This window comes from Manis pentadactyla, chromosome 9 (assembly GCF_030020395.1).
Source record: "Manis pentadactyla isolate mManPen7 chromosome 9, mManPen7.hap1, whole genome shotgun sequence".
In the NCBI taxonomy this organism is placed as follows: Eukaryota; Metazoa; Chordata; class Mammalia; order Pholidota; family Manidae; genus Manis; species Manis pentadactyla.
The window spans coordinates 26,612,543-26,639,839 of record NC_080027.1 but is presented as its reverse complement, the minus strand read 5'-3'; the positions used below and the strand labels follow the sequence as shown (position 1 = coordinate 26,639,839).

General features: G+C 36.9%; 1 protein-coding gene across 7 annotated transcripts in view; it reads right to left on the bottom strand.

Annotated features, from left to right (window-relative positions):
• NOX4 (NADPH oxidase 4) overlaps positions 1-27,297 on the bottom strand; it is a 155,451-nt gene that overhangs the window by 43,311 nt on the left and 84,843 nt on the right. For all 7 annotated transcript variants that reach the window (XM_036923258.2, XM_036923251.2, XM_036923252.2 and 4 more), the window contains one exon: positions 1,786-1,867. In XM_036923258.2, coding sequence (XP_036779153.1) covers positions 1,786-1,867 — 82 coding nt within the window. The remainder of the gene's footprint in view (positions 1-1,785; positions 1,868-27,297) is intronic.

The window sequence follows — 27,297 nt, the reverse complement described above, 5'->3', positions numbered from 1 at the left end:
AACTATATGTGGGAGCAAAGGAGAAACAGGGAGTTTTTCTTATGGTACTATTATTACCTCCATTTGAAATAGAAGGAAAAAAAAAAAACACCTGCCACTTGTCTTGACAAGAATATCTGAGCTCCTTTACATGGCAATCCGGATCCTGTATGGATGGTCTCTGCCCTCATTTCTCCTTATAACCCCACCCCTTCAGCATGTGTAGGCATACCTGCATATGCACATATGCACACATACCCATATGCCTGCACACATACACACACACACACACACACACACACACACACACACACACACACACACAGTGTGAGCACATGGGTTTTTTTGGCCATAATACCTGGAGACGATCTCTCAGTGAACCACCCACTTCCCTGGCTCCATATGCTGTTATGCTCTTTTTTCCACCTAAAAAGCCTCTTCATTTGGCTCCAACAAGATTTTATTCAAAGGGAGAATTAAACTTTATATAAACTATGTAGACAGGAAGGCATTTCTCTCATTGAATTTAGTGCTTTTCTCTGTAACTATAGGTCTCATCACATCACTATAATTAATTTCTCCATTAAACTCTGATTCTGCTTTTTCCCCACTGGACTCTATGTCTCTCAAAGCCATATACTATGTCCTAACTATTTTTGCATTATCAGTAATTATGACTTCCCCTGGTGCACAGCAATTGTTCAGTAATTATTTGAAGAATGGGTGAGTGGAAACATGAACAGATGAATGAATGAGAGGCAGTATAGCATAATTGAGTATAATTTGGGGTCCAAATAGACCTGGGCTTGAGACCCACCTCTGACATGGGACTTTGGGTAAGTCTCTTAACTTCTTTAAATCTCAGTCCCTTAATCTATAAAATCTGTAAAATTGGGGAAATACTACTGCCTAATTCATATGGGAATGGTAAAGATTAAATGAAATAATGCATATAAAACACATAACAAAAATTCTGGCATGCAGAAAGTGTTGTGTTGTTGTTTTATTATTATGGGAATAACTTAGCTCAGGTGACAAATATATTACACATACGCAGCATGAACAAAAGTTACTAACAAGGGAGGGAGATCTCTGAAAGAAGAGGAAGTAAAAACTTTCTCTGGGACCTAGAAAGGAAGATACGCTGGAGAACAGATGAAAGGTCATCTGAGGCTTTGCAGTTCAAGCACGTTACCTGGTATCACCATTTGAAGCCATTTGCAAGCAGTTCATTGGAAATGATAATGGGTTGAGATATTGCTTTTATTTTCTAAATAATCAAAACTGTCCTTTGGTGGCAAACCAAGCCAAAGAGGAATAGCTCATAATTTTGTCATAAATAATATTCTTTTCTAGAAACAGTCTGATATTTAGTATTTCAGAGAACTTGATCTTTATGAGAGCCAAACAAAGATAAGCCACTAGTTATGATATGAATGAATCCTTGCATTTAAAGGTAGAGAATAGGAAACCAGGTGAAGGATCCCCCACACAATACCTATCCCCACTGATACAGCATCAAGCAAAAAGCAAAAAGCGCCACCACACACTGATGCAGATAGCTTCTGGTTTGCATTCTACAACAGATCCCGGTCACAGCTGGGTGGCACTTGCAAGCTAATCTTTTTTCTCTGACCAGCTGTGCAGAGCCTGAGATGTCATATTGCAGGAGATGCTTTAGTTAATTAAGTTAGGTTATTCTAGCTGAAATCCTAAGAAGGGAAACATTTCACTTTCACCCTCCCAAACCTCTCCCATCACTATACCCATTCCCTTCTCCATACCCACTGAACTCCTATTGCTTACTTGGGATAATTTCTAGATTGAATGAAGGGCAGAATCTCAGAGTCTTGACTAGGTGGAGGAAGTAGTAAATCTCGAAAGCGTTCTGTCAAAAAAAAGAAAAAAATCAAACTGTGGAAAAAGAAGCCACAGAAATAATTTCAAAATAAAATTATTTTCTATTCTTTTAATTTGTTATCTATTTTGACTGCATATCCTTTATTAGAAATTTACTCACCATTTTACATACTGCTAAAAGATTTCACTTTAATGACTACATATCTTTTTTATGATTAACAGATCACAGCAACCTCAAATATAAAAATAGCAAGTATTCATTAGTGTAGACTAATAAAATCCTATAATTGAAAGGTTAGAAGAAATACATATGACCAATAAAAATAATAAAAGATGCACAATCTCATTAGTAACCTGGGAAATGCAAATCAAAAGCACACACCATTAGATAGCATTCACATTACATGACATTCAATTGATAGAAATTAATTCCAGAAGACCAAGTGTTAGAGAGGATGTGGATCAACATAAGCCCTTATATATTTCTGGTGGGAATGCAAGTTGGTATCATAGCTTTGGAAAATAATTTGGCTTTATCTTTTAAATTTAACCTTTGCATACTCTGTGAGCCAGTATTTACATTACCAGGTATATACTCTGCAGAAACTTTTACTTATGTCCCAGGCAGCAAGTAAAAGAATGTTCACAGCAGCACTGTTCATTAAAACATAAATGGAAACAATTCAGTTGTCCATCAACAGAATGAACAATTTGTGGTATAGTCACACAATGGAGTATTAATTGAAATGAAACTGAATGAATTCAGTTACAATAAAAGCATGGTGAATCATAACATGAGGTTGAGTGGAAAAACAATAGCAGATTACATATAGAAAAATACAATTTGTTGAGTTAAGAAATAACTAAGCAATGTATTGTTTAGGTACATTATACATGAAACAAAGCAAACCAGTGAAACACAACTCAGGATAATGGTTACCTTTTGGGAGGGGAAAGAGGATGACATAGGAGAAAAGCAAAAAGATAGGTGTAATTGTTACTAATTCATATATGTTAACTGTATATATATATATATATATATATATATATACACACACACATATATATACACTATATATATATGTGTGTATATATATGCATATATACACACATATATATATAGGATGCTTATAACTTCCCTCCACAGGGAAGGAGGGAGAGAAGGAAATAGGGAAGGAAAAAGGAAATGGAAAAATAAGAGAAGGAAAAAGAAGCATGTGGAGGAAGAAAGAATCACTGGCTTGAACTTAGAAACAGTTACACTTGCATAGCTATCTTCATTGTAGAGTCATCTATTACTCTAATATTGATGTCATATTTCCAGGACTAGATATTCATTCCCTCTAGGGTCATCCCCATGTGTACTCCCAGGATAGTCTGCTTACACTGTTCCAGAGCTTATCACACTACATTTTATTATTATACATCATCATTTATCTGCCCGTCCCTCTCTTTCTAGTAGATGGGTATTGCACCACCAGGATATGGAACATTATCTGATACATGTGAATGTACTAGATAAATATTAACTGCAAGAATATTTCCATTTTTGCTGGATACAGAAAACTGTTTGCTAAGATCAACATAATGTCTTTTAGAAGAGCCCAACTGGTCATCTATCAGCCACAGAAAGCAAGCGGACCTGCACTCCGCCTTGACGAAGTCACACCATCAGCCTAAGACCTTGCAAAACCGAAACTACACACTAAAAGTGCATCTATCACTCACTGAGGGTGAGCAATTTCCATAAAACACCAAAAATCTACACTTGATGACAATCACCATTTCCTGTTACCTGATAGCTAGATAGGTAGAATAGTTAAACATTTGTGAGCAGGGTGGTTTTGAAGTATGGCTGAGAAGCAGGATATAGATTTTATCTTCATATTTATAAAATATATTGAGTCAGATATTTGACCTCTACTCTGCTTTTTTTTTTCCCCGTTGCTCTGACAGTTCTTATAATACACTGAGGAGGAATTAAGAAGATCCAAACAGAAGTGGTTGTATTCTAGGGTCCAAATCCAAGAAAGCACAATTTATTTTTCTCCTGTAAGTATACCTATTCTTTGAGTTTGTATTTTTAAAAATGAAATTATATTATTGGCTGATGTACTGCTATTTGTAACCAACAGAGTTAATGTTTACTTCAATGAAATGACTGGTACATTTTTCTGTTATGACCACTGCTTTTCAGTCTACTTCCCAATTTTTGTAGCACTCTATGAAATGAATGATTTGCAGTATTTCTCCTTCTCCTTTTCCCCCCCTCCATTTATCCCTTCCCTAAAACAAATCTTGAAAGACAAAGTCAAAATCCAACAGTAAAAATGAACTTCACACATCAAATAAAGAATTAACTGTTCAATCAAACAGCTGTATTGAATGTGATATATTCTTAGGTGCTACAAATATAAAGTTTTACTGAATGATTCCCAAACTTATTTAAATACAAAGAAAATTCAGAATTCTCTATGCAAACAAATATAATATAATACAACTATAGGTTTTTCCCTGTTTATGTAATCACAAAGGACATTTGGTTGCAAATATGGAAGAAATCTCTGGAGATGACATTATATTGATAGGACTGAACCCCTCACCCCAAACACACACAGAATGCAAAATTAGCACATAAGAGATCACTTATAAAGCTACCCAAACTATGAAATCTATGATTAACGTATCTATATTTGAAGCATCTATTAATGGAAATATCATAATTCAAGGAATAGCAAGAGAATGTGAAGAACCTTGAGTAGTTATCATGACTGCCAAAAAAGGAAGTTCACATATACACAAATAGAAAATATCATTAGTACCTTAAATTATGTCCTTTTTAAAATTTCAATTTTTATCATTATATTCATAAATTCCTAAATGTGAACAACTAACTTTATCTCAGAAAGGTAAAATGATTGTTTATTGTTTCTTTATGAGAATAAAAATAAATGATACAAATTTTCCTTAGAAATGCTCAACTAAATGAAAAATTGTTTATAGTTCTTACATTAGTCCTTCTTTAATCTCCCAGGTTTCTGTTTATCAACTAATTAGAATCTTAATCTTCATCCAAAGCTGGGAAAAAGACCAAAATAAATTGATGCTTCCTTTGTTAAGTAGCAAACATTTTAAAATAATACTTCTCTCACAGCAAAATGTCACAGCAGATGATCTGCTTTCTCAGTAGGTCCCAAATCTACTTGTTAAGAAAATGGCAGTTATTCAAACTCTAGAATTCAGTCCTTTCACAGGGCTTCTCAGAACAACTTTATTAGAACCACTGCAAAGAATCAGAAGATTTTCTGCAGTGATATTTTAATGAGCTGACTAATTACCTTGTAATGTCTGAACATGGATTTCTACCAGTAGGTTATGTATCTTAATTAATACAAGCTTTTTTACAATTTCACTCACCCTTCCTTTCTCCCATTCAACCACCAAAAAGATTCTGAGGCTAACAGATTTGGATGACAGACGGCATACAATTACATTAATCTGGGCTCTCCGGACAATCAACTGTGAGACAATATACTTAATTTTTAAAAACAAAGATGAGAAAGATAATATTTCCAATTCTAATTCAAACGTTTTTGTACTCAAGTTCTTTTACCTGCCCCTTTTAGGAAAATTGTCAATCTGTAATCTTCCCCCAACATGCAGAATGTAACAAATAATGATTTGCATAACAACAGAAACCAGTATGCAAGTATATTCCTGGGAGGAGAAGAAAATAAAACCTGCTCCCTACCATTATGAAAAAAGGAAGAATAAAATTAAAGTGAGAAAACAATAAAGCAGTGATGCTGATTATGCTATTATTTTATAATCTAAAAAGTCCTTTCCATCTGTAGATCTGATCACAGCCTCCTAACGTCTTCAGCAAGAACCTAAGAAATACTTGTTATCTGCTGAAGGAACTCTGTCAAGGTTTTACGAAGTCCAAATCATTGTTTCTTTCCAGGTAATCTCGACTTTGTCAAAGTCTTCACTATGGAGATGAATATTTTAACTACTTTAAGGATTAGATTATCATGGGCAATGAAAGAAAATCAAATAAAACACCTTAAAAGGGTGACAATATTGCTCTAAAAGCCTGGAAAGAAGTTCTGGACGTTTTTAGTAATAGATACAAATGTTCTCCTCTTTCTCTTAACACTGATAGTATACCCAATTTGCCAGCTTTAATTTTTTTTCCAAAAGCAATCAACAAAATCCCCCAGAGACATTAAACAGACCTATTAAAGACTTAACCTTAGTTTTAAAAAAAGCTAGTATAATGTATCATAGGATCTCACAGAATAAATGTTGCAAAAAAAATAGACACTTTCCCCATACTCTTAGTTTTAAAATAAGATCAGTAAATGATTACACTATAACATTTATATTATTGTATGAGAAAGACTGAAGATTATCTAATAATACAGGCAGTGTCAAAAGTGAGTATTCATGATAAAGGGTAGACCAAAGAACAAATCTTCTTTACTCCTACATTTTACAGTACTTAAAAGTAACCAGCTATAATAAAAAAGACACCGAATAGGCTGTCAGAAAGCGTGAGTCTGTTACTTGCTTCTGTCTCTGTTCTCAATTCCTTTGCTCAACTGGTAACTCAGATGAGTAGGGTGAGCATTGAGCCACCTTCCAACCTGGAATCCCTCAAAGAACATATGCATGGGGACAGGAAGGGAATCTTGCCAAAGCCACTGATGGGAGGGTGGTTGTTATGTCTTGGTTTGCCTGAGACAGTTCTGGTTTATGCTTGTTAGCATCCTGCTCCATTTAGTATTCAACTCAGAATTCTATTTTTAAATCAAGTGTTGCTCATAAAATATGCCAGCGGTGCTGTGGTTGAAACGGAGAAGCACTCCCCCCAAATTCTGCTTCAGTGAAGTGCTTGTTGCCCAGCTGTGGAGCGTGCAGTCCGCAGACAGCCTTCTGTTACATCAGGGTCTGTCTCAGATGCAGGGGAAATGCCTTTCCCAGTACAGTTCATACCCAGTGACTGAACAAGGCCCGGATGCATTAGCTGCACACAGGCAATGCTGATGGGCAGTATTGGCCCCAGCATTTCCCTCCAGTTTGGCTGAGGCTTTGTAGAGCCCGCATTGCAGTTCAGCTTCTTCCTTCTCCCAATCCCACTTGCTTTCTCTCCCCTCCACAGGTGTGGATTCCGAGCAAACATTTTATATTCAGAAATTACTTCTTGCAGTCGCTTTCCGGCAAACCCAGCCTGCAACACATGGGCTTGATAGACCTCCACTGTGTACGTAGAGCTTCTACCATGTTCCTGGCTAGTATTGGGTAAGATGCATGTGTGTAGTTAAGCCAGAATGAATCATACATTTTCTAGGTACATCCAGAGTGAACATAACACCTCATTTTAAGTACAGAGCTTGTTAAAATGAAGTGCTCTCAGACACACATACCTTGGTACAAGTAACACCATCCAGTCTGAGGTGATGGTGGGAGAAATAAACAAGTGTCCCTGCAGGCTGTGTGGTATACTAACCAATCGACCAATGCCCTGTGGTGCGGTCCGTGAGACGTACACAGCCATCAAGCCTTCAAATGACAGTATGCAGGGAAATGCAGAAAATTATAATTTATGTTGATATGAAAAATATATGGGAAACAAAGGTTAAATACTCTATTCTAAAGTGTACAGAGGAGCCTGAACATGCTTATTTTGTTCTTTATTATGAATTGTAATAAAGCATTTCAATAATAAGGCAAAAAAAAAGCAACGATTAATTAAAAAACTAAATATTAAATTTATTTTATTTTTTTTAAAGTGATAAAAATGTAACTTGACCAAAATGCTTATCAATACCTGCCATCTACCCTGGAGGCCATACTAACTTCACTGAACACATGACGACATGCAAACCTGTTGATGATGAATCAGCATCTACTTCAAAGGTTATTATTTTATGAAAACTCTGTCCAATGATGATAATTCAACACATAAATATGTAGAAGGCACAATAAGTGATCAGTGTCACTGAAAAAAAAAGTGACTTGACGACTGGGACCCAGGATGCCTGGTCTCTGCGTAATGTCAAGTTAAAGACTGGCCATTCATCAAGAGATACTAAAGCAATTCAAATGTTACAGTGTTGGGCAAAAACACATAATTAATACATGGGAAGGTGGGTAGGAGTCAGGAGAGGGTACATTTTAAGTGTCTACAAACACCTGAAACTCTGTCCTATGCTCCTTCCACTGATTGACTGTCCCAACATTCTTTAGCGCAAGGCAGCTCTTATTCCCAAGGGTCTCTAGCTTGTATTTTCAAGTCAGAGAATTCCTCGTTTCCTTCCACATTTTTCCATTCTATAGTCAATTCCTTGTTATTTCTTCTTCTTCTTTTGTTAATGAAATTCAGTCCCTTCCAATGAAAATTACTCTTTCTCACTTCTCTACTTGGTCATTTTCTACCCATCCCCTTGACTATTCATAAAAACCAGTAATAGTTCCAAAAAAAACACACACTCTCTCTTTAGAAACAGGAATTGCCAAGGAAGAACATAAACTGGTAAAGACCATGCTCTGGTTGGTGAGGCATGGGCTGGGGTGAGGTCTTCGAATGCATAGCCTAACAATTTTCATACAAACACAAAAAAATGGAGTCTAAAGGAATTAAAGAAGAAACAATGGGATGGATGGAGAGGTAAATTTAAGACTAATGACAAAATGTGGCAAATATTCCTTTCTACCTAAAAATACAAATAATCAAGAACTAAATTAAGTTAAAAATATGCTATGAGAGAGGGAGAAAAAGGAGATTACATGGATGAGGGGATTCTGACAATGTCTGAGTATGTTTATTCCAATCATGCATTCTGGAATTGGGGTAGATTTTGGGACATACTAGGTCTTTGGTGACACATAATAAAGCCCAAGCTCCATTAACTTCACATAAGCCCTTACTGTTATTGGTCTATTATAATAATGCTTCAGTTCCTCAGGAAATAGTGTGACTTTAGAGGCAATGTAGAGTTTCCCAAAATTGAATATTTCTATTTCACCCATACACAGCTACCCTGCCAAATGGCTGCAGGATAAGAGGATCATTTACAGTTTAATTTTTGACATGCAGAGGATCTTTTCTTATAGGGACCTGACTATCCCTTTATTAAAGGGGTTAAGAATCTTTGAACTAACTCAAGTCTGAGAACTGGATGAAGGTCTGCAACTCTCTTTTGAGATGATTCAGGTCATGCCCATGTTTGTCAGTCTTAGAGCTTTCTTTTTATTTGTACACATCAAGTAAGAATTTACTAGGTTATCCATCTGTTTGAGACCCAAGGACACTGTGGTTCAGCTAGTCAATACTAAGGATCTCTATGGGTCATTCCATTCTGATCAGTGTTCTAGCATGTTGATCATTATACAACCAAACCCCTCCCAGCCTTGCCCCTCAGAGGATTCATCATTTCCACTCAGTTCAAGGAGCCCACCTCAATGATGGCCTCTCTCACTTGTCAATCTTGGCCTGCAACAGTTACCACAAATCCTCAGAGGGCTCTCCAGTGTCTATCACCAATGTATTTCTCAAAAGTCACAGTGAAAGAATACTTCATGGTAATTTAGTTAAGGGGATGATAAGCTGTCAAACATAATAAATTCTCTCCAAAATTTCAAACTCTCTAGGTGTGGGATAACTTTGACTACAATATTTCTAGGAAGTCTGTAAGTATATACACCAAAATATCCAGAATGAATATGTCTGAAGATCTGAGATGAAAGGAGAAAAGGTTACCTTTTTTTTTTTTTCCCCAAACCATTAACCTTTTATTTACTGCAACATAAGGCCATTTTCCTTTATCTGGAGCCAATTGTTAATTAACATTTAAAAATTAATTCAAAAGTAGAAACAATCTGAATGTCTATCAGCTAATGAATTGAGAAATATAGAATATACTTTCAATGGAATATTATTCAGTAGTAAAAAGGGATGAAGTACTGACACATGCTACCACATGAACAAATCTTGAAATGTTACACTAAGTGAAAATCCAGTCACATATGACCAAATGTCTACAATTCCATTCATAGGACATGTCCAGGATAGGCAAATCCACAGAGACAGATAGTAGATTAGTAGTTGCCCAAGTTGCCCGTAGGAATAGAGGTATTTGGGGACTGATGACTAATGATGCAGGGTTTCTCTTTGTGTAATGAGAATGTTCTAAAATTGATGGTGGTGATAGATGCACCAGCCCATGAACATACCTAAAGTCATTGAACTGTACGCTTTACATGGGTGAATTACATGCCATGAATTATATCTCAATAAAACTGTTCCCCCCCAAAAAAGAGATACAACTGTCACTATAAAAGCTTAATTCATAGTTTTTGAAATACAAGACTACACTTAATCTTTTTTGAAAGCATCAAACTTTAAAAATACTTCACATTCAGAATGTGAAGTCACTTTAATGATTACAGATAGGACTTCTATGCTTTGGTGATGGAAATCATATTTTAAAAAAAGGTTAACTTTTTATTTAATCTATGTCTTGTTTATATTTTTAATAGTACTTATCTGAAACTAATTAAAAAATATAGATATGTATACTATTAGATAGACATGAACATGTCTTCAAGGATACTTGCCATATAGCTTTTGTCTGCTCCTCCACCTCCTAAGGAGGATATGACACCAATGCAGAAACACAGCATGCACACACACACACACACACACACACGCACATGCACACACATGCCCACGTTGCTTTGAAGAGAAGGTACAAATTAAATTTTCCTGTAAGATTTAGGAAGTACCATTTAAATATATAAACAAAATATACACATCTAAAAATCACTTTTTCAGCAACCATTTATTGATCATATACTGACAATCAGGCACCATGTTTGGTCCTCAATAGCTTAAGGTCTAGGAAAGAACACATATATTATCAAAAGATATGTTCTACAAATAAATAAGTACTAAATGCATCTTGCAATAGTCTTGAAGGACAGAACAACCAACTCTGCCTGGATATACTGGTAATAAAAAGCAAAAGAATTAGGAGGGTTTAATTTTAAAAGTGAAACAAAGAAACTAAAAGAGAAGTCCTTCTGATCCACGGTGCTAGATGCAGTGAATAATTTTGCTGTCTTCTATATATCAATCATCTCTAACAGCAGAGAAATTAAAATTGGAAGTCAGACTAATATTTTGAGCATTAGGAACTTTCAGTTAAATCATACTTTATTCACTCACTCAACAATTTTTTATTAAGTACCTATTATTTGTCCCCCACCATGGATAAAACAAAGTTTTACTCTCAAGGGCAGCCCTGTTTATCACAAGGAAATGCCAGGACAACAAAGGAATTGCAATGCCATCACAGCTACTTGAAAAATGATTTAGAATGTAATTACAAAATTACTTAAAGAGGGACAGAAAAGCTGTTCTCCTAGGGATTCAAAGGAGTTAATGGGTTGTCAAAATTTGATGTTGTATTTTCTTTAGGAAAAGAAATACGCACACTAATCTTAGAAAAACAAATTACTTCAAAAAATGAGAACTGAAGGGCAGACTTCGAGCAGTATCCAAATGAACTAGAAAGACATAGAGTATAAATTTTCCTTTTCTGAAAAGTTTAAATCAAGTGAATATTCTTTATTACCATGGTAACACAGCATTGAATAACAATAGTTGCTATTAAAATACTGCTTTCAAAGCAATATTACAAGCATTCAAATTAATACTATTTTGGGTACATAAGGTAATCTAGGTGCAGAGCAAGAACATTTTCCAGTTGAAGATATAGACAAGTCTTCGGTTGATAAAATTCAAATGGAGATAGATTGAAATTCTAGAAGAAAAAAACAATCAGTTGCATACTCTGGTTATATAAAACCATCTTCTTCACAAATATTCAGGCCAATGACAAAGGAACATAAAAACCAGAGTCTCATATTTGTCTTCTACAAGAAAAAAAAAAAGCCCACACTTGCAAGTCAGAGGATGAGAACATAGAGCACAATGTATACAACCATGCTAAGTAAATGAGAACCTTATAGGAGATAGAAAAGATACATAAAAACCCTGTACTTGGCCCACATCCTCCATAATATTCTTGTGAGATTTTTCTCAACTGAATGAATTTATTATCATTTCTACTTTATGTGAAATAAATGATCCATTTTGTAGAATGTGTTACTCTAAGAAGAATCATACAGCTTTACAACAGCAATAAGCTGAGAAATGAGAAAACTACTTCCTCAATGCAATATATTGTAGGTGAGGAAACTCACACCAGATTGTTGACCAGCACAAGGTCATGGGGCTAACAAGAGACAAAGAGATTTAAAAAACAGAAACAGAAACAAAAACAACCACCCCAAAACCCATCGAGTGCTCTTCCCACTGCATCGTACTGCCTCATTCTTGGGAGGGAAAATACTGTGTGTACTCCCTTTTCTCTCCCTCCCTCCCTTGCTCCCTTCTTGCCTAAGGACTACACAGTGAGAGAAGAGCGCAGCAGGGTCATATTCAATCTGTAGGCCTCAACACCTGGTACTTTTTTAACATTGTAAGGTAAGGCAGGCAATGCAGTATTACACAAAGGACCGTTATTTAATAGTCCTTTTATTTTCAGAAGAAGCACAATGATAAAAGTCTATTCCTTTAATACTCATTATTCTGGTTCCCGCTTGTTAAACATATTATTTTTACAAAAATCAAAAGCAGCTTTTGAAAGAACTGCTAACAGACTTCTTGGCCTCTAAACGCATCAGTGAATCAATGTCTGTAACTGGCTTTCTTTATAAAATATAAATTCCCTTCTATTACCACTGAGGGTAAACTACAACAAAAATTAACAGGGGGGAACAAAGAACAGAGTTCAAGGAAAGTGAAAGCAAATAACAGAGGCATTTTTGGATAAACACATTATTGCTCCTAAGCTTTCCACAATGCACCTTTTAAGGAAAATGTTATATTTTCATTTGTAACAGCAAATGCACTTATTTTTAACAATGTTGGCATTCAACAAAGAAAACATCTCAAAGTGATCAAGGCTCAGCTTGATACTAATTCAGTTCCTGCTTTCTGAACAAACTCTGAATATCCCCTGGGTACATATTCAAGAAGGAACAGGCAATTCTATCCAAGATCCAAAGAAACTGGAGGTTTTCTTTTGTGTTTTGATGAAGTTCTAACCTAAATCCCTGGGCAAACAAAATTAATGGTATGCAATATATGGTCCTTTGAAGCCTATCAAAACCATGCGGTGAGAGTCTTTAATACCGGACCTCCTGGCCAAAGAAAAAGCCCATGAAATAGTGGATAAAGGAAGAGCAGCAAGCAAATACATGCTTTCACTTCCTTTGTTATGTTGTTCAATTGGACAAGTTTGGGTTTTCCTCTGGTTTTCTTTGCATATTCATTTCCAGTGCCAGGATTGCTTGTCCTTTTAACCAAACCCTCTCTAAGATTTAAGGGCTAGCTCAGACTCCCATTCTTTAAAGAGGTCTTCACAGACTATGCTACCAAGTAGTAATCTTAGTTTCCTAATGACATCATGCCTTTTATTGCAACATTCTTTCTTTCTACAGTGCCCTTTTCTCATTAGAAACCTCCTATTTTTAAGCTCTGTGTTCCAGATCAAATGCACCTTACACACCCATTGAATTTTCTGATTTCCTACAGCAGAATAAGTTTCATCCTCTTAAAGATCCCTAATGATGTATCTTTGAGTGTAACATGTCGATAGTTTGCATCCTCACCAGCAATAGATATTTTCATAAAGAAAATCATAATCAGTTACCTTAATTAAAAATTATCTGAATACTGTTATGATTTACCCCATTTATGTGATTTATCCATTTCTCAGCTTATTTTTTATTGAGTTGAAGGAGCTCTTTATATATTGAAGATATTAGTGGGGAGTTGCTATAAACGCTTTTCTGTTCAATTCCCTTTAATTCTTTGAAATGATTTTTAATTTGTATGCAATTAAATCTTACTTTTCTCTAATTCTTCCAAGAATGCCTTTTCACAATCAGAGACTGGTGACTATTAATTTTCATTTTCTTCTGATTCCTTTACAGATTAACTATTTTATGTTAAAGATTTTTAAAAATATACTTAAATGCCAAGTATTTTAACTATTTACAAACTAGTACTTCATATTGATTTATGAAGCTTCCTTTATTATATGATACATATTTTCATGTATTAAATGGTCTGTTCGTAGACTAATTTTCTTTGTTAATATATTTCTCATCATTTTTTGCTCTAATACCACAGCACTTAGACTATTTGAATTTTATAAGAATCAGCGTAGTAAATTAGCACATGGTTTAATGTAAGATGAGCCTAAATTCGATTGGAGCCAAGATGATGGCATGAGTAGAGCAGCGGAAATCTCCTCCTAAAACCACATATATCTATGAAAATATAACAAAGACAACCCTTCCTAGAATAAAGACCAGAGGACACAGGAAAATATCCAGACCACATCCACTCCTGCGAGAACCCAGTGCCACCTAAAGGGGGTAAGATACAAGCCCCGGCCCCGTGGGACCCGAGCGCCCCTCCCCCCAGCTCCCGGCTGGAGAAGAGCAGGCAGAGCGGGAGGGAGACTGAGCCCAGGGCTGCCGAACACCCATCCCCCAGCCATCCGGGCCAGAGCGCAGACACAGTGCGTGCGCAGAGGGCTCTGGATACTAGGGAAACAGGGAAGCAAGAACAGTGAGCAGATACCGGGGGCCTGGCGTCGGAGGACATAAGAAAAGTGAGCGGCCATTTTTATTTTTATTTTTTCTGTTTTGTTTTGGCGAGTGCATTTTGTAAGTCTTAAAGGGATAGGGACCCCAATACTAGGGAAACAAGGCAGAAAGACCGGTGAGCAGATGCCTGAGGCTGGCGCTGGAGAATAAAGAAAAACGAGCGGCCATTTTTTTATTTTTATTTTTATTTTTTTATTTTCTTAAATTAAAAATTTTTTTTTTTTTTTTTTTTTGTGGTGGTTGTTTTGTTTTGGCGGGTGCTTTTTGGAAGTCTTGAAGGGGCAGGGTGGGAAACTTAATCCAGACGTAGAGAATTCGGGGATCTCTGGGCACACTAATGCACTGGGCTGCAGGGAGCTCGGAGGCCCCTTACGGAGATAAATAGCCTCCAGGCCGCTCCCACTCCAACATGACTCAACCATTTTGGAGCAGCTGCCCGAGCCAGGCCACGCCCACAGCAACAACGGAGATAAAGTCCATAGCAGGCGGGCAGGAAGCAGAAGCCCTGTCTGCGCGCAGCTGCCCAGTACAAGCCACTAGAGGCCGCTGTTCTCCCAGGAGAGGAGGGCCACAAACCAACAAGAAGGGAAGTTCTTCCAGCCGACACTCGTCCCAGTTCTGCAGACTATTCCTATCACCATGAAAAGGCAAAGCTACAGGCAGACAAAGATCACAGAGACAACACCAGAGAAGGAGACAGACCTAACCAGTCTTCCTGACAGAGAATTCAAAATAAAAATCACAAACATGCTGACAGAGATGGAGAGAAATACGCAAGAGAAATGGGATGAAGTCCGGAGGGAGATCACAGATGCCAGAAAGGAGATTACAGAAATGAAACAAACTCTGGAAGGTTTTATAAGCAGAATGGATAGGATGCAAGAGGCCATTGATGGAATTGAAACCAGAGAACAGGAACGCATAGAAGCTGACATAGAGAGAGACAAAAGGATCTCCAGGAATGAAACAATATTAAGAGAACTGTGTGACCAATCCAAAAGGAACAATATCCGTATTATAGGGGTCCCAGAAGAAGAAGAGAGAGGAAAAGAGATGGAAAGTATCTTAGAAGAAATAATTGCTGAAAACTTCCCCAAACTGGGGGAGGAAGTAATCGAACAGACCACGGAAATACACAGAACTCCCAACAGAAAGGATCCAAGGAGGACAACACCAAGACACATAATAATTAAAATGGCAAAGATCAAGGACAAGGAAAGAGTTTTAAAGGCAGCTAGAGAGAAAAACATCACCTATAAAGGAAAACCCATCAGGCTAACACGAGACTTCTCGACAGAAACCCTACAGGCCAGAACAGAATGGCATGATGTATTAAATGCAATGAAACAGAAGGAACTTGAACCAAGGATACTGTATCCAGCACGACTATCATTCAAATATGATGGTGGGATTAAACAATTCCCAGACAAACAAAAGCTGAGGGAATTTGCTTCCCACAAACCACCTCTACAGGACATCATACAGGGACTGCTCTAGATGGGAGCACTCCTAGAAAGAGCACAGCACAAAACACCCAACATATGAAGAATCGAGGAGGAGGAATAAGAAGGGAGAGAAGAAAAGAATCTCCAGACAGTGTATATAACAGCTCAATAAGCGAGCTAAGTTAGGCAGTAAGATACTAAAGAGGCTAACCTTGAACCTTTGGTAACCACGAATTTAAAGCCTGCAATGGCAATAAGTACATATCTTTCAAGAGTCACCCTAAATGTGAATGGAATGAATGCACCAATCAAAAGACACAGAGAAATAGAATGGATTAAAAAGCAAGACCCATCTATATGCTGCTTACAAGAAACTCACCTCAAACCCAAAGACATGTACAGACTAAAAGTCAAGGGGTGGAAAAACATATTTCAGGCAAACAATAGCGAGAAGAAAGCAGGGGTTGCAGTACTAATATCAGACAAAATAGACTTCAAAACAAAGAAAGTAACAAGAGATAAAGAAGGACACTACATAATGATAAAGGGCTCAGTCCAACAAGAGGATATAACCATTGTAAATATATATGAACCCAGCACAGGAGCACCAGCATATGTGAAACAAATACTAACAGAACTAAAGGGGGAAATAGACTGCAATGCATTCATTCTAGGAGACTTCAACACACCACTCACCCCAAAGGATAGATCCACTGGGCAGAAAATAAGTAAGGACATGGAAGCACTGAACAACACAGTAGAGCAGATGGACCTAATAGACATCTATAGAACTCTACATCCAAAAGCAGCGGGATATACATTCTTCTCAAGTGCACATGGAACATTCTCCAGAATAGACCACATACTAGGCCACAAAAAGAGCCTCAGTAAATTCCAAAAGATTGAAATCCTACCAACCAACTTTTCAGACCACAAAGGCATAAAACTAGAAATAAACTGTACAAAGAAAGCAAAAAGGCTCACAAACATATGGAGGCTTAACAACACGCTCCTAAATAATCAATGGATCAATGACAAAATCAAAATGGAGATCCAGCAATATATGGAAACAAATGACAACCACACTAAGCCCCAACTTCTGTGGGACGCAGGAAAAACAGTCTTAAGAGGAAAGTATATAGCAATCCAAGCATATTTAAAAAAGGAAGAACAATCCCAAATGAATGGTCTAATGTCACAATTATTGAAATTGGAAAAATAAGAACAAAGGAGGCCTAAGGTCAGCAGAAGGAGGGACATAATAAAGATCAGAGAAGAAATAAATAAAACTGAGAAGAGTAAAACAATAGCAAAAATCAATGAAACCGAGTTGGTTCTTCGAGAAAATAAACAAAATAGATAAGCCTCTAGCCAGACTTATTAAGAGGAAAAGAGAGTCAACACAAATCAACAGTATCAGAAACGAGAAAGGAAAAATCACGACGGACCCCACAGAATTACAAAGAATTATTAGAGAATACTATTAGAACCTATATGCTAACAAGCTGGGAAACCTAGGAGAAATGGACAACTTCCTAGAAAAATACAACCTTCAAAGACTGACCCAGAAAGAAACAGAAAATCTAAGCAGACCAATTATCAGCAACGAAATTGAAGCGGTAATCAAAAAACTACCAAAGAACAAAACCCCCAGGCCAGATGGATTTACCTCGGAATTTTATCAGACATACAGGGAAGACATAATACCCATTCTCCTTAGAGTTTTCCAAAAAATAGAGGAGGAGGGGATACTCCCAAACTCATTCTATGAAGCTAACATCACCCTAATACCAAAACCAGTAAAAGACCCCACCAAAAAAGAAAACTACAGACCAATATCCCTGATGAACGTAGATGCAAAAATACTCAACAAAATATTAGCAAACCGAATTCAAAAATACATCAAAAGGATCATACACCATGACCAAGTGGGATTCATCCCAGGGATGCAAGGATGGTACAACATTTGAAAGTCCATCAACGTCATCCACCACATCAACAAAAAGAAAGACAAAAACCACATGATCATCTCCATAGATGCTGAAAAAGCATTTGACAAAGTTCAACATCCATTCATGATAAAAACTCTCAGCAAAATGGGAATAGAGGGCAAGTAACTCAACATAATAAAGGCCATCTATGATAAACCCACAGCCAACATTATATTGAACAGCGAGAAGCTGAAAGCATTTCCTCTGAGATCGGGAACTAGACAGGAATGCCCACTCTCCCCACTGTTATTTAACATAGTACTGGAGGTCCTAGCCACGGCAATCAGAAAAAATAAAAAAATACAAGGAATCCAGATTAGTAAAGAAGAAGTTAAACTGTCACTATTTGCAGATGACATGATACTGTACATAAAAAACCTTAAAGACTCCACCCCAGAACTACTAGAACTGATATCGGAATACGGCAAAGTTGCAGGATACAAAATCAACACACAGAAATCTGTGGCTTTCCTATACACTAACAGTGAACCAACAGAAAGAGAAATCAGGAAAACCACTCCATTCACAATTGCATAAAAAAAAAAAATACCTAGGAATAAACCTAACCAAAGAAGTGAAAGACTTATACTCTGAAAACTACAAGTCACTCTTATGAGAAATTAAAAGGGACACTAACAGATGGAAACTCATCCCATGCTCGTGACTAGGAAGAATTAATATCGTCAAAATGGCCATCCTGCCCAAAGCAATATACAAATTTGATGGAATCCCTATGAAACTACCAGCAACATTCTTCAATGAACTGGAACAAATAATTCAAAAATTCATATGGAAACACCAAAGACCCCAAATAGCCAAAACAATCCTGAGAAAGAAGAATAAAGTAGGGGGGATCTCACTCCCCAACTTCAAGCTCTACTATAAAGCCATAGTAATCAAGACAATTTGGTACTGGCACAAGAGCAGAGCCACAGACCAATGGAACAGACTAGAGAATCCAGACATTAACCCAGACATATATGGTCAATTAATATTTGATAAAGGAGCCATGGACATACAATGGCGAAATGACAGTCTCTTCAACAGGTGGTGCTGGCAAAACTGGACAGCTACATGTAGGAGAATGAAACTGGACCATTGTCTAACCCCATATACAAAAGTAAACTCAAAATGGATCAAAGACCTGAATGTAAGTCATGAAACCATTAAACTCTTGGACGAAAACATAGGCAAAAACCTCTTAGACATAAACATGAGTGACCTCTTCTTGAACATATCTCCCCGGGCAAGGAAAACAACAGCAAAAATGAACAAGTGGGACTATATTAACCTGAAAAGCTTCTGTACAGCAAAAGACACCATCAATAGAACAAGAAGGATCCCTACAGTATGGGAGAATATATTTGAAAATGACACATCCGATAAAGGCTTGACGTCCAGAATATATAAAGAGCTCACACGCCTCAACAAACAAAAAACAAATAACCCAATTAAAAAATGGGCAGAGGAACTGAACAGACAGTTCTACAAAAAAGAAATACAGATGGCCAACAGACACATGAAAAGAGGCTCCACATCGCTAATTATCAGAGAAATGCTAATTAAAACTACAATGAGGTATCACCTCACACCAGTAAGGATGGCTGCCATCCAAAAGACAAACAACAACAAATGTTGGCGAGGCTGTGGAGAAAGGGGAACCCTCCTACACTGCTGGTGGGAATGTAAGTTAGTTCAACAACTGTGGAAAACAGTATGGAGGTACATCAAAATGCTCAAAACAGACTTACCATTTGACCCAGGAATTGCACTCCTAGGAATTTACCCTAAGAATGCAGCAATCAAGTATGAGAAAGACCAATGCACCCCTATGTTTATCGCAGCACTATTTACAATAGCCAAGAATTGGAAGCAACCTAAATGTCCATCGATAGATGAATGGATAAAGAAGATGTGGTACATATACACAATGGAATACTACTCAGCCATAAGAAAAGGGCAAATCCTACCATTTGCAGCAACATGGATGAAGCTGGAGGGTATTATGCTCAGTGAAACAAGCCAAGCAGAGAAAGAGAAATACCAAATGATTTCACTCATCTGTGGAATATAAGAACAAAGGAAAAACTGAAGGAACAAAACAGCAGCAGAATCACAGAACTCAAGAATGGACTAACAGGTACCAAAGGGAAAGGGACTGGGGAGGATGGGTGGGTAGGGAGGGAGAAGGGGGGACAAGAAGGGGGTATTAAGATTAGCACGTATGGTGGGTGGGAGAAAGGGGAGGGCTGTACAACACAGAGAAGGCAAGTAGTGATTCTACAACATTTGCTACGCTGATGGACAGTGACTATAAAGGGGTTTATAGGGGGGACCTGGTATAGGGGAGAGCCTAGTAAACATAATATTCGTCATGTAAGTTTAGATTAATGATACCAAAAAAAAAAAAAAAAAATGGCAGTTCCTGTGTGGAGCCCTCCAATGAGTCGTACACAAGGGTATAAAGGACATATAAAAGTGTAGGCAAAGGGTCTGTTTGTGTTTGTACAGAGGATCAAAGCCTAATTGGGCTACCCCGAAAATGAACTAAGATACGATATGAAAAAGAACTTCCAACATCAGCACTCTCTGGAAGACTCATGCCAGAAGATGATCATCAAAAACCCCAACAAAGATCCACACACTGCTACAGCTGTAGATGCACTCATCCCACCAGTTCCTGGACTTGCCATGGGAATGAGGAAGGAGATATCTAAACTGGCCTGTGCATACAGTAAAACAACAAATTTGACTGAATCTATACTGTTGGAACTCAAACAAGAATTAGGAGAAGTGCAAATTGTAGCGCTCCAAAATCTTACAACTACAGACTATTTACTGTTAAAAGAACATATGGGATGTGAACAGTCCCCAGGAATGGGTTGTTTTAATTTGTCTGATTTCTCTCAGACTGTTCAAGCTCAGTTGGACAATATCCACCATATCATAGATAAGTTTTCACAAATGCCTAAGGTGCCTAACTGGTTTTCTTGGTTTCACTGGAGATGGCTGGTAATTACAGATATGCTTTGGTTATGTAACTATACTCCTATTACGTTAACGTGTGTGCGAAATTTAATTAGTAGTTTAAAACCTATACATGCTGAAGTTACTCTACAAGAAGATATGTCAAAGAAATAATCAATCTTCCCATGTTTTCTGCCGCCTGCTACTTCTATAGCTTTTCTTCTTCCTTCCTAATTACAACCCTTAAATAGAATTCGTGCCTCATATCAAATTTACCGAGTATCATAATTCTTCCAAGTGGTAAAGATACCTCAAGACAAATGCTGGGCATAGAAGCTACAGAGCATAAATATGCAAAGAAGTAAAAAGCTAACCTTTTCAAACAATAAGGCTTCTCTCTCACTTACCAAGTTTACATTTCCCTGTATGGCCCCGGAAGATGAGTAGTTAGCCAGAGATGGGTAAGATTCCTCAAGGGAGGAACAACCTAAGACAGGCACAGTCACAGGGGGGCCATCAGGTGAGAAATTGGGGATCAACAGAGGTGAGGCTTAGAAACTCAACCCCCCCGTTCTGAGAGAAATCTTCTGCATACGGGGATGTTTTATTGCCCTTGCCTAGCTTGGATTAACACATAGTCTACAGGCACACACCTGATCATCTACATTTTCTCTCTTACAACACTAAACTATGTTTTCTACCTTTATCTTGTATCTACCTACCACTTCAGCATTTTATTAAAAATAATAATAATAAAGAGAGAAATGTGGTATCCACATATAAATCAAGTATAAAAATCAAATGAGTATTCATATTTGAACTGACTGTTTATAGTTCATAATACATGAGCAAAACCAAAAGTTTCTGTGATGACTGCCCTTGTACTGTTCACCATGTAACTTATTCACTATGTAAGAATTTGTTCTCCATGTAAGAACTTGTTCATTATGCTTCAGAAGATTGGAGACTGACGAAAATTAGGCTTGGGGTGGATTAATGATTGTGCATTGAGCATTGACTCCCCTATACAGAATTTTATTGTTGTTAACAACCATTTGATCAATAAATACGAGAGATGCCCTCACAACAACAACAAGAGCAACAACAAAAAAGTACACACTTGCAATTGTAAAATAAATAAGTAACCGGGATGTAATGTATAGCATAAGGAATATAGTCAAAATATTGTAACAACTTGGTATGGTGATAGCTGGTATCTAGAATTATCATTTATATAAATGTTGAATCACTGTGTTGTACACCTGAAACTAATGTAATGTAATACTGTGTGTCAACTACCCTTCAATAAAAAATAATTATCTACAAAAAAAAAAAAAAAAGATGAGCCTAAATTCAAAGCTCAACTCATCCACTTAACAGCTTCGTGTTTCTAGGCACATTATTTAGTCTTTTAAATTCTTAGCTTGTTGGTAAAGTTTTTCTTTATAACATGTTTTAATAGGACCAGTCCTATCTTGTTACTGAACATCTGCTAGATTTTCATATTATTCATTTTAAATTATTTTCTTGTTTTTTCAAATAAGTATTAATATTATTTTATATTTTGAGTCTTGATTTAGATTGGAATTATATTAAACTTATAATTCATTTTGGGAAGAATATTTAAGTTAGCAATCTAAATATTCAGAATTTATATCTAGAAACACAGCCTGTCTCTCTACACTATTCTATTCTTTTAAAAAAAATTCATTTTCATCGTATTTCTTGATTCTCAATTCTCACTGAAGTTATATCAGTTTTTTTCTCTGTGACTTTTTTTTAATATGGACAAAATAACAAACACCAAAAGAATGTCTTTGATAGGCTTCTTTGCTAGAGGTTTATATTGTGAAGGCAAACAAATAAGCAAATATAATATGTACTAAAGACAATTAAGAACTTCTTTTTCAAAGGTGATTTGGAAAATGTTACCTTCTGTTCCTGATAAGTAAGAAAAGCAAGAATAGAAATATATATTTATGTAAATTCATTCCCAAACCCTAAAAAGAAGATGAAATCCCATTTCTATTTGGTTTATATCTGGCCTTTGCTGTCTTTGCTACTGTGCTCCCTGAAAACTTTGCAAATCTGTATAGTTGAGTACTTTATCTCAACCACAATATTGCAAGGCACCACTGAACAGTCTGACATTCAAGCATCGACAAAAGATTTTCACTGCTATTGTCAACGTGGAAAGTCAGAGGACTGTGTCACAAATGAGAAGGAGCTCGGGAAGGAAGGAGGACACATCACTTGACTTCTTAAAACACATTTTCTTATCTGCTCCAATCAGAGGCATAGCTTCCTGCTAGGTACTGTCACCAAAAGCACTGGGATATGCAAAGTTGTCTGTATGGATCTTCTCTCCTTTATCTTCCTTCCTTATTGATAGCTACATCCCGAGACAATTACTAGTTTCTCAATACAGTGCTGACAAAAAATAAGATCACCTTCTATTGTTCAGCTCTTCATCCTTTTGATTCAGGCATTTGAAATCTTCACTTACTCTACTATCTATTCTACTACTCAGCCTATGTACATTTCTTGGGTTCGCTATCATTCCATGTGCATTATTTAACTGCCATCTCTAAATAATTCTTTCAAAATCTTGTTTCAATGGAAGTTTAGTTTTCCCATTCTACTTATATCTGTTTAAGAAATCCCATCTTCCTCTTTTGTTGACATTCAAAAATCCTAATAAGAGCAGTATTATTTTCACCAGACACTATTCCCAAGCTTCCCTTATTCAATCACCTTTGAATCCACAGAAATGTACTTTCCTTTGGTAGTAACATATTTAATGTTGTAGACGAGTTCATTTGGATGACATTAAAGAACCCTATCTGCTTCATTACAATTTTGCCTTAAAAATTACCACTTGTTTAGAGAACAAGAACTATATTCATTTAGCTTCCTTTAAAAAGTGCTTAGCAAGTACATCAAACAAATGAGTACTTTAAAACATTCCTCATGATAATGATAATGGCACAAAACCCTTGCCTTTTTGGCGTCTTTGAAATTATTTAGTTCATTAACACTGGACTAACTTAGCAAAATGACTCATATCTGCTTGGCCACTCAGTACATTACTGTCGTATTTTTGACATTGCTTAAGAAATCATGTTACCAAGAAAACTCCTCACTATTCTGATTTTCCTTCATATTTTGAAGTAAAATCAAGCAAAAACATAGAATCCAAACTTAAGAACAAAATAATCCATAATAAAAACATAACAACCCATGTAAACAAATCACTTTGCTATGGTAAGTCTACTCCCAGGTCCAGAAATTGTATGATTTGCTTATTTCCAGAAATAAAAAGTAACTTTTTTATCAGACAACAAAAACGGTATACTTTCTCTTACTTTTGAGGTTGTAAAATCACTGAGCTAGAATAAAACTTTGTAAGTAGTGAATTCCAATCATTTATAGGCAGTCTCTACATTTTCTGTGGCATTATAAGTGAGCTGTCATCTACTAAAAAAATGAGACCATAGATTTCATAAACTGAGAAACTAAGGGGAAAACAATTCATCCTCTCTGTTGAGAACAGATGGGCATTTAAATTGTAATATAAATCTCTCATTTTCCTGATAGAAAAATGTCCTTAATTTCTGAGGCTAATGAAATATGGACTGCAACCCCAGCACATATTTATTGTATGATTTATTAATTTTGACAGCAAATGAGTTATTTCAAATTCCATCAAACTAGTCATCCTCAATGATTTCAAAAGAGACTCACATGAGGCTAGAATTACAGTGTTCTATTATACAAATAATATATACATTAAGACATAATATGTTAATCCTCTTCCTGATTCAGATCTACCTAGACGGATACAGAGGTAATTACATGTGAGTTTGCTACTCATCCACCACTGCTAATCATAGGCCAGTATAAAAATCATTCAGAGTTCGGGGGAATTTAGAAAGATGAGGAATTTGGAATTAGGCCCCATTTGCAATCTGCTGCTTTTTGCACAGTACCTCTGTCTATTTCAATTTACTCAGTAATTCACAGCAATCTACACCACCCCCAAGTTTATCCCCTGCATTTTCCCAATAAGATGATTTTTATAAGGTTAGTGGTAATCCCCTCCAATAGGTATCATGTGGTCCTGTTTCCCTGGACGCCACAGATCATTGCCTCCACAGAACTTTTTATCTCCCCAGCATGACACTATGACAAATCTCTCACTTGGGGTCTTTGCTTTTAACCTAATGTTTCCCATCTGTATAACACCAGCAGGGTAATCCACATAAAGTCCAAATTTGATTTCAGTTCCTGTTTAAAACCCTTCCATTTTTCACCAACACTTAAAAAAAAAAAAAAAAGACCAAGCTCCTCCGAGATGAGACCTCTGGTCACCGCCTCAGCCTGGTCTCCCAGTAGCACGACGGTTTCCTCACTTTCCGCGGGAGTTCACCCTGCTGAGCCTTTATTCAAGCTGTTTCTCTCTCGGGAATAATCTCCTATTCTAGTTGAGTCTTATTTATCTCTAACACTCAGTTTGGCCTACACAACCTTCCAGAAGCTTCTGCATCCTCCATTTTGGTGGCACAGGGGTACATTTATTTATATGCCTGCTCCCTGTCCCACTAACTTGTGAGTGTTCATGAAGAGAGGATACATCTGCTTGCTTTCCTTTCTTCCTTCACTTAACAAATAGCTACATTTACTAGGAACAACCATTTTAATAGGCCCCTGAGTACCATTGTGAGTAAAAAGAGATACAGGTCCCTACCACAGTAAGGCTATATATAGTCTGTTGGAGGAAACTCATGCACCAATGAGCACACTTTGCATATATAGTTACCAATGGAGATAAATGCTCTTACAGTAAAAGAACAAAAAAACACAAAAAACCACTGATGGCAGTAAGAAATAGCATCTAAAATTGAGGCTTCTCAGAGGAGGTGACGTCTGAGCTGTGATTTAAAGATACCAGGTACATGTGTGGGTAGAGGTGGAGAGGACTGAGGACATACGGACTGGAATATATATAGGGTGAGAGGAAGCAAGCAAAACAAAAGGAACCATAAAGGCAATATTGCTGGTGTGCCCGGAAGAAACACACCGAATCAAGAATCAAGATAAGAGGTAGGTTGGAGTCAGAGCAGAGAAGACCTTAGAGGCCATCCTAAGGACTTTTGTTTGTTTATAGCCTAGGAGCAATGGGAAGATACTAAAGTGTTTGAGGCAACAGAGTGGTTTAATTTGATTCATGCTTCGAAGTTTCTATGACTACACTGCTGAGAATGGATTAAAAGTGACAGTTACAGAGAATTTAATCATAAGTGGACCAATGTGGGCCAAATCTAACTCCCTACTTGCACAATAGCTAATCTGAAGAAGTGGACCATGCCTGGAAAAAACTCAAAATTATTCTAATTTGTCTCATTTTAAATGTCAGACCATGTACCTCAGCAGGCCTCTTGGCAGCTCTCACAGGGACACCACGCTTCATTCATCATTTTACTACTGTAAATGATACATCATGCCTTCTTCCTTTTCCTCAAATTCAACATACCTCCCCCATCCTACATCTCGATGATAACCCTATTATTTATTTCACTAAGTAAACAGGAGGACCTGGAAGAAAAATCTCACTCTTCTCACTCCAAGACCACCAACTAGCCTGTAGCCACGATCTTTAACCACCTGCTCTGTCTCCCTTTCTTTTATAAAGCATGAACTTCCCAGCTGCCATATCTAAGGTCAACTCCTATACTTGTATATTGGAATTCAGTCCTTCTGGAATTCTTAGGAGGCACTCGTGGACTTTGCTCCTATAATTATACCCTCTATCTCTCCAGCAATAATAATGTTTCCCTTTCTATTTCATTCTCATTATTCATCTTGTTCCCAGAAGTAGGTAAACATAATAACTCACATTAAATATATATGCACATATAAATACATATACAGTTGGCCCTTGAACAGAATGGGTTTGAATGGGACAAGTTCACTTACAAGTGGATATTTTTCAATAAATAAACTGGTAACATTTTTGGAGATCTGTGACAATACAAAAAAAATTTTTTTTCTCTAGCTTATTTTGTGGTAAGACATATGAAATATGTGTTTTATTTGTATATATTATCACTATGTTACTGTGTATGTTATCGGTAAGGCTTCTGGTCAACAGCAGGCTACTAGTAGTTAGTTCTGGGGGAGTCAAAAGTTATATGCAGATTTTTGGGTCAGTGACTCTAACCCCCACATTATTCAAGGGCCAATTGTATATATACTATTTATGGTACATGTGCTCTTATATCTGCCTTATCCCTTTATCCTCCTTC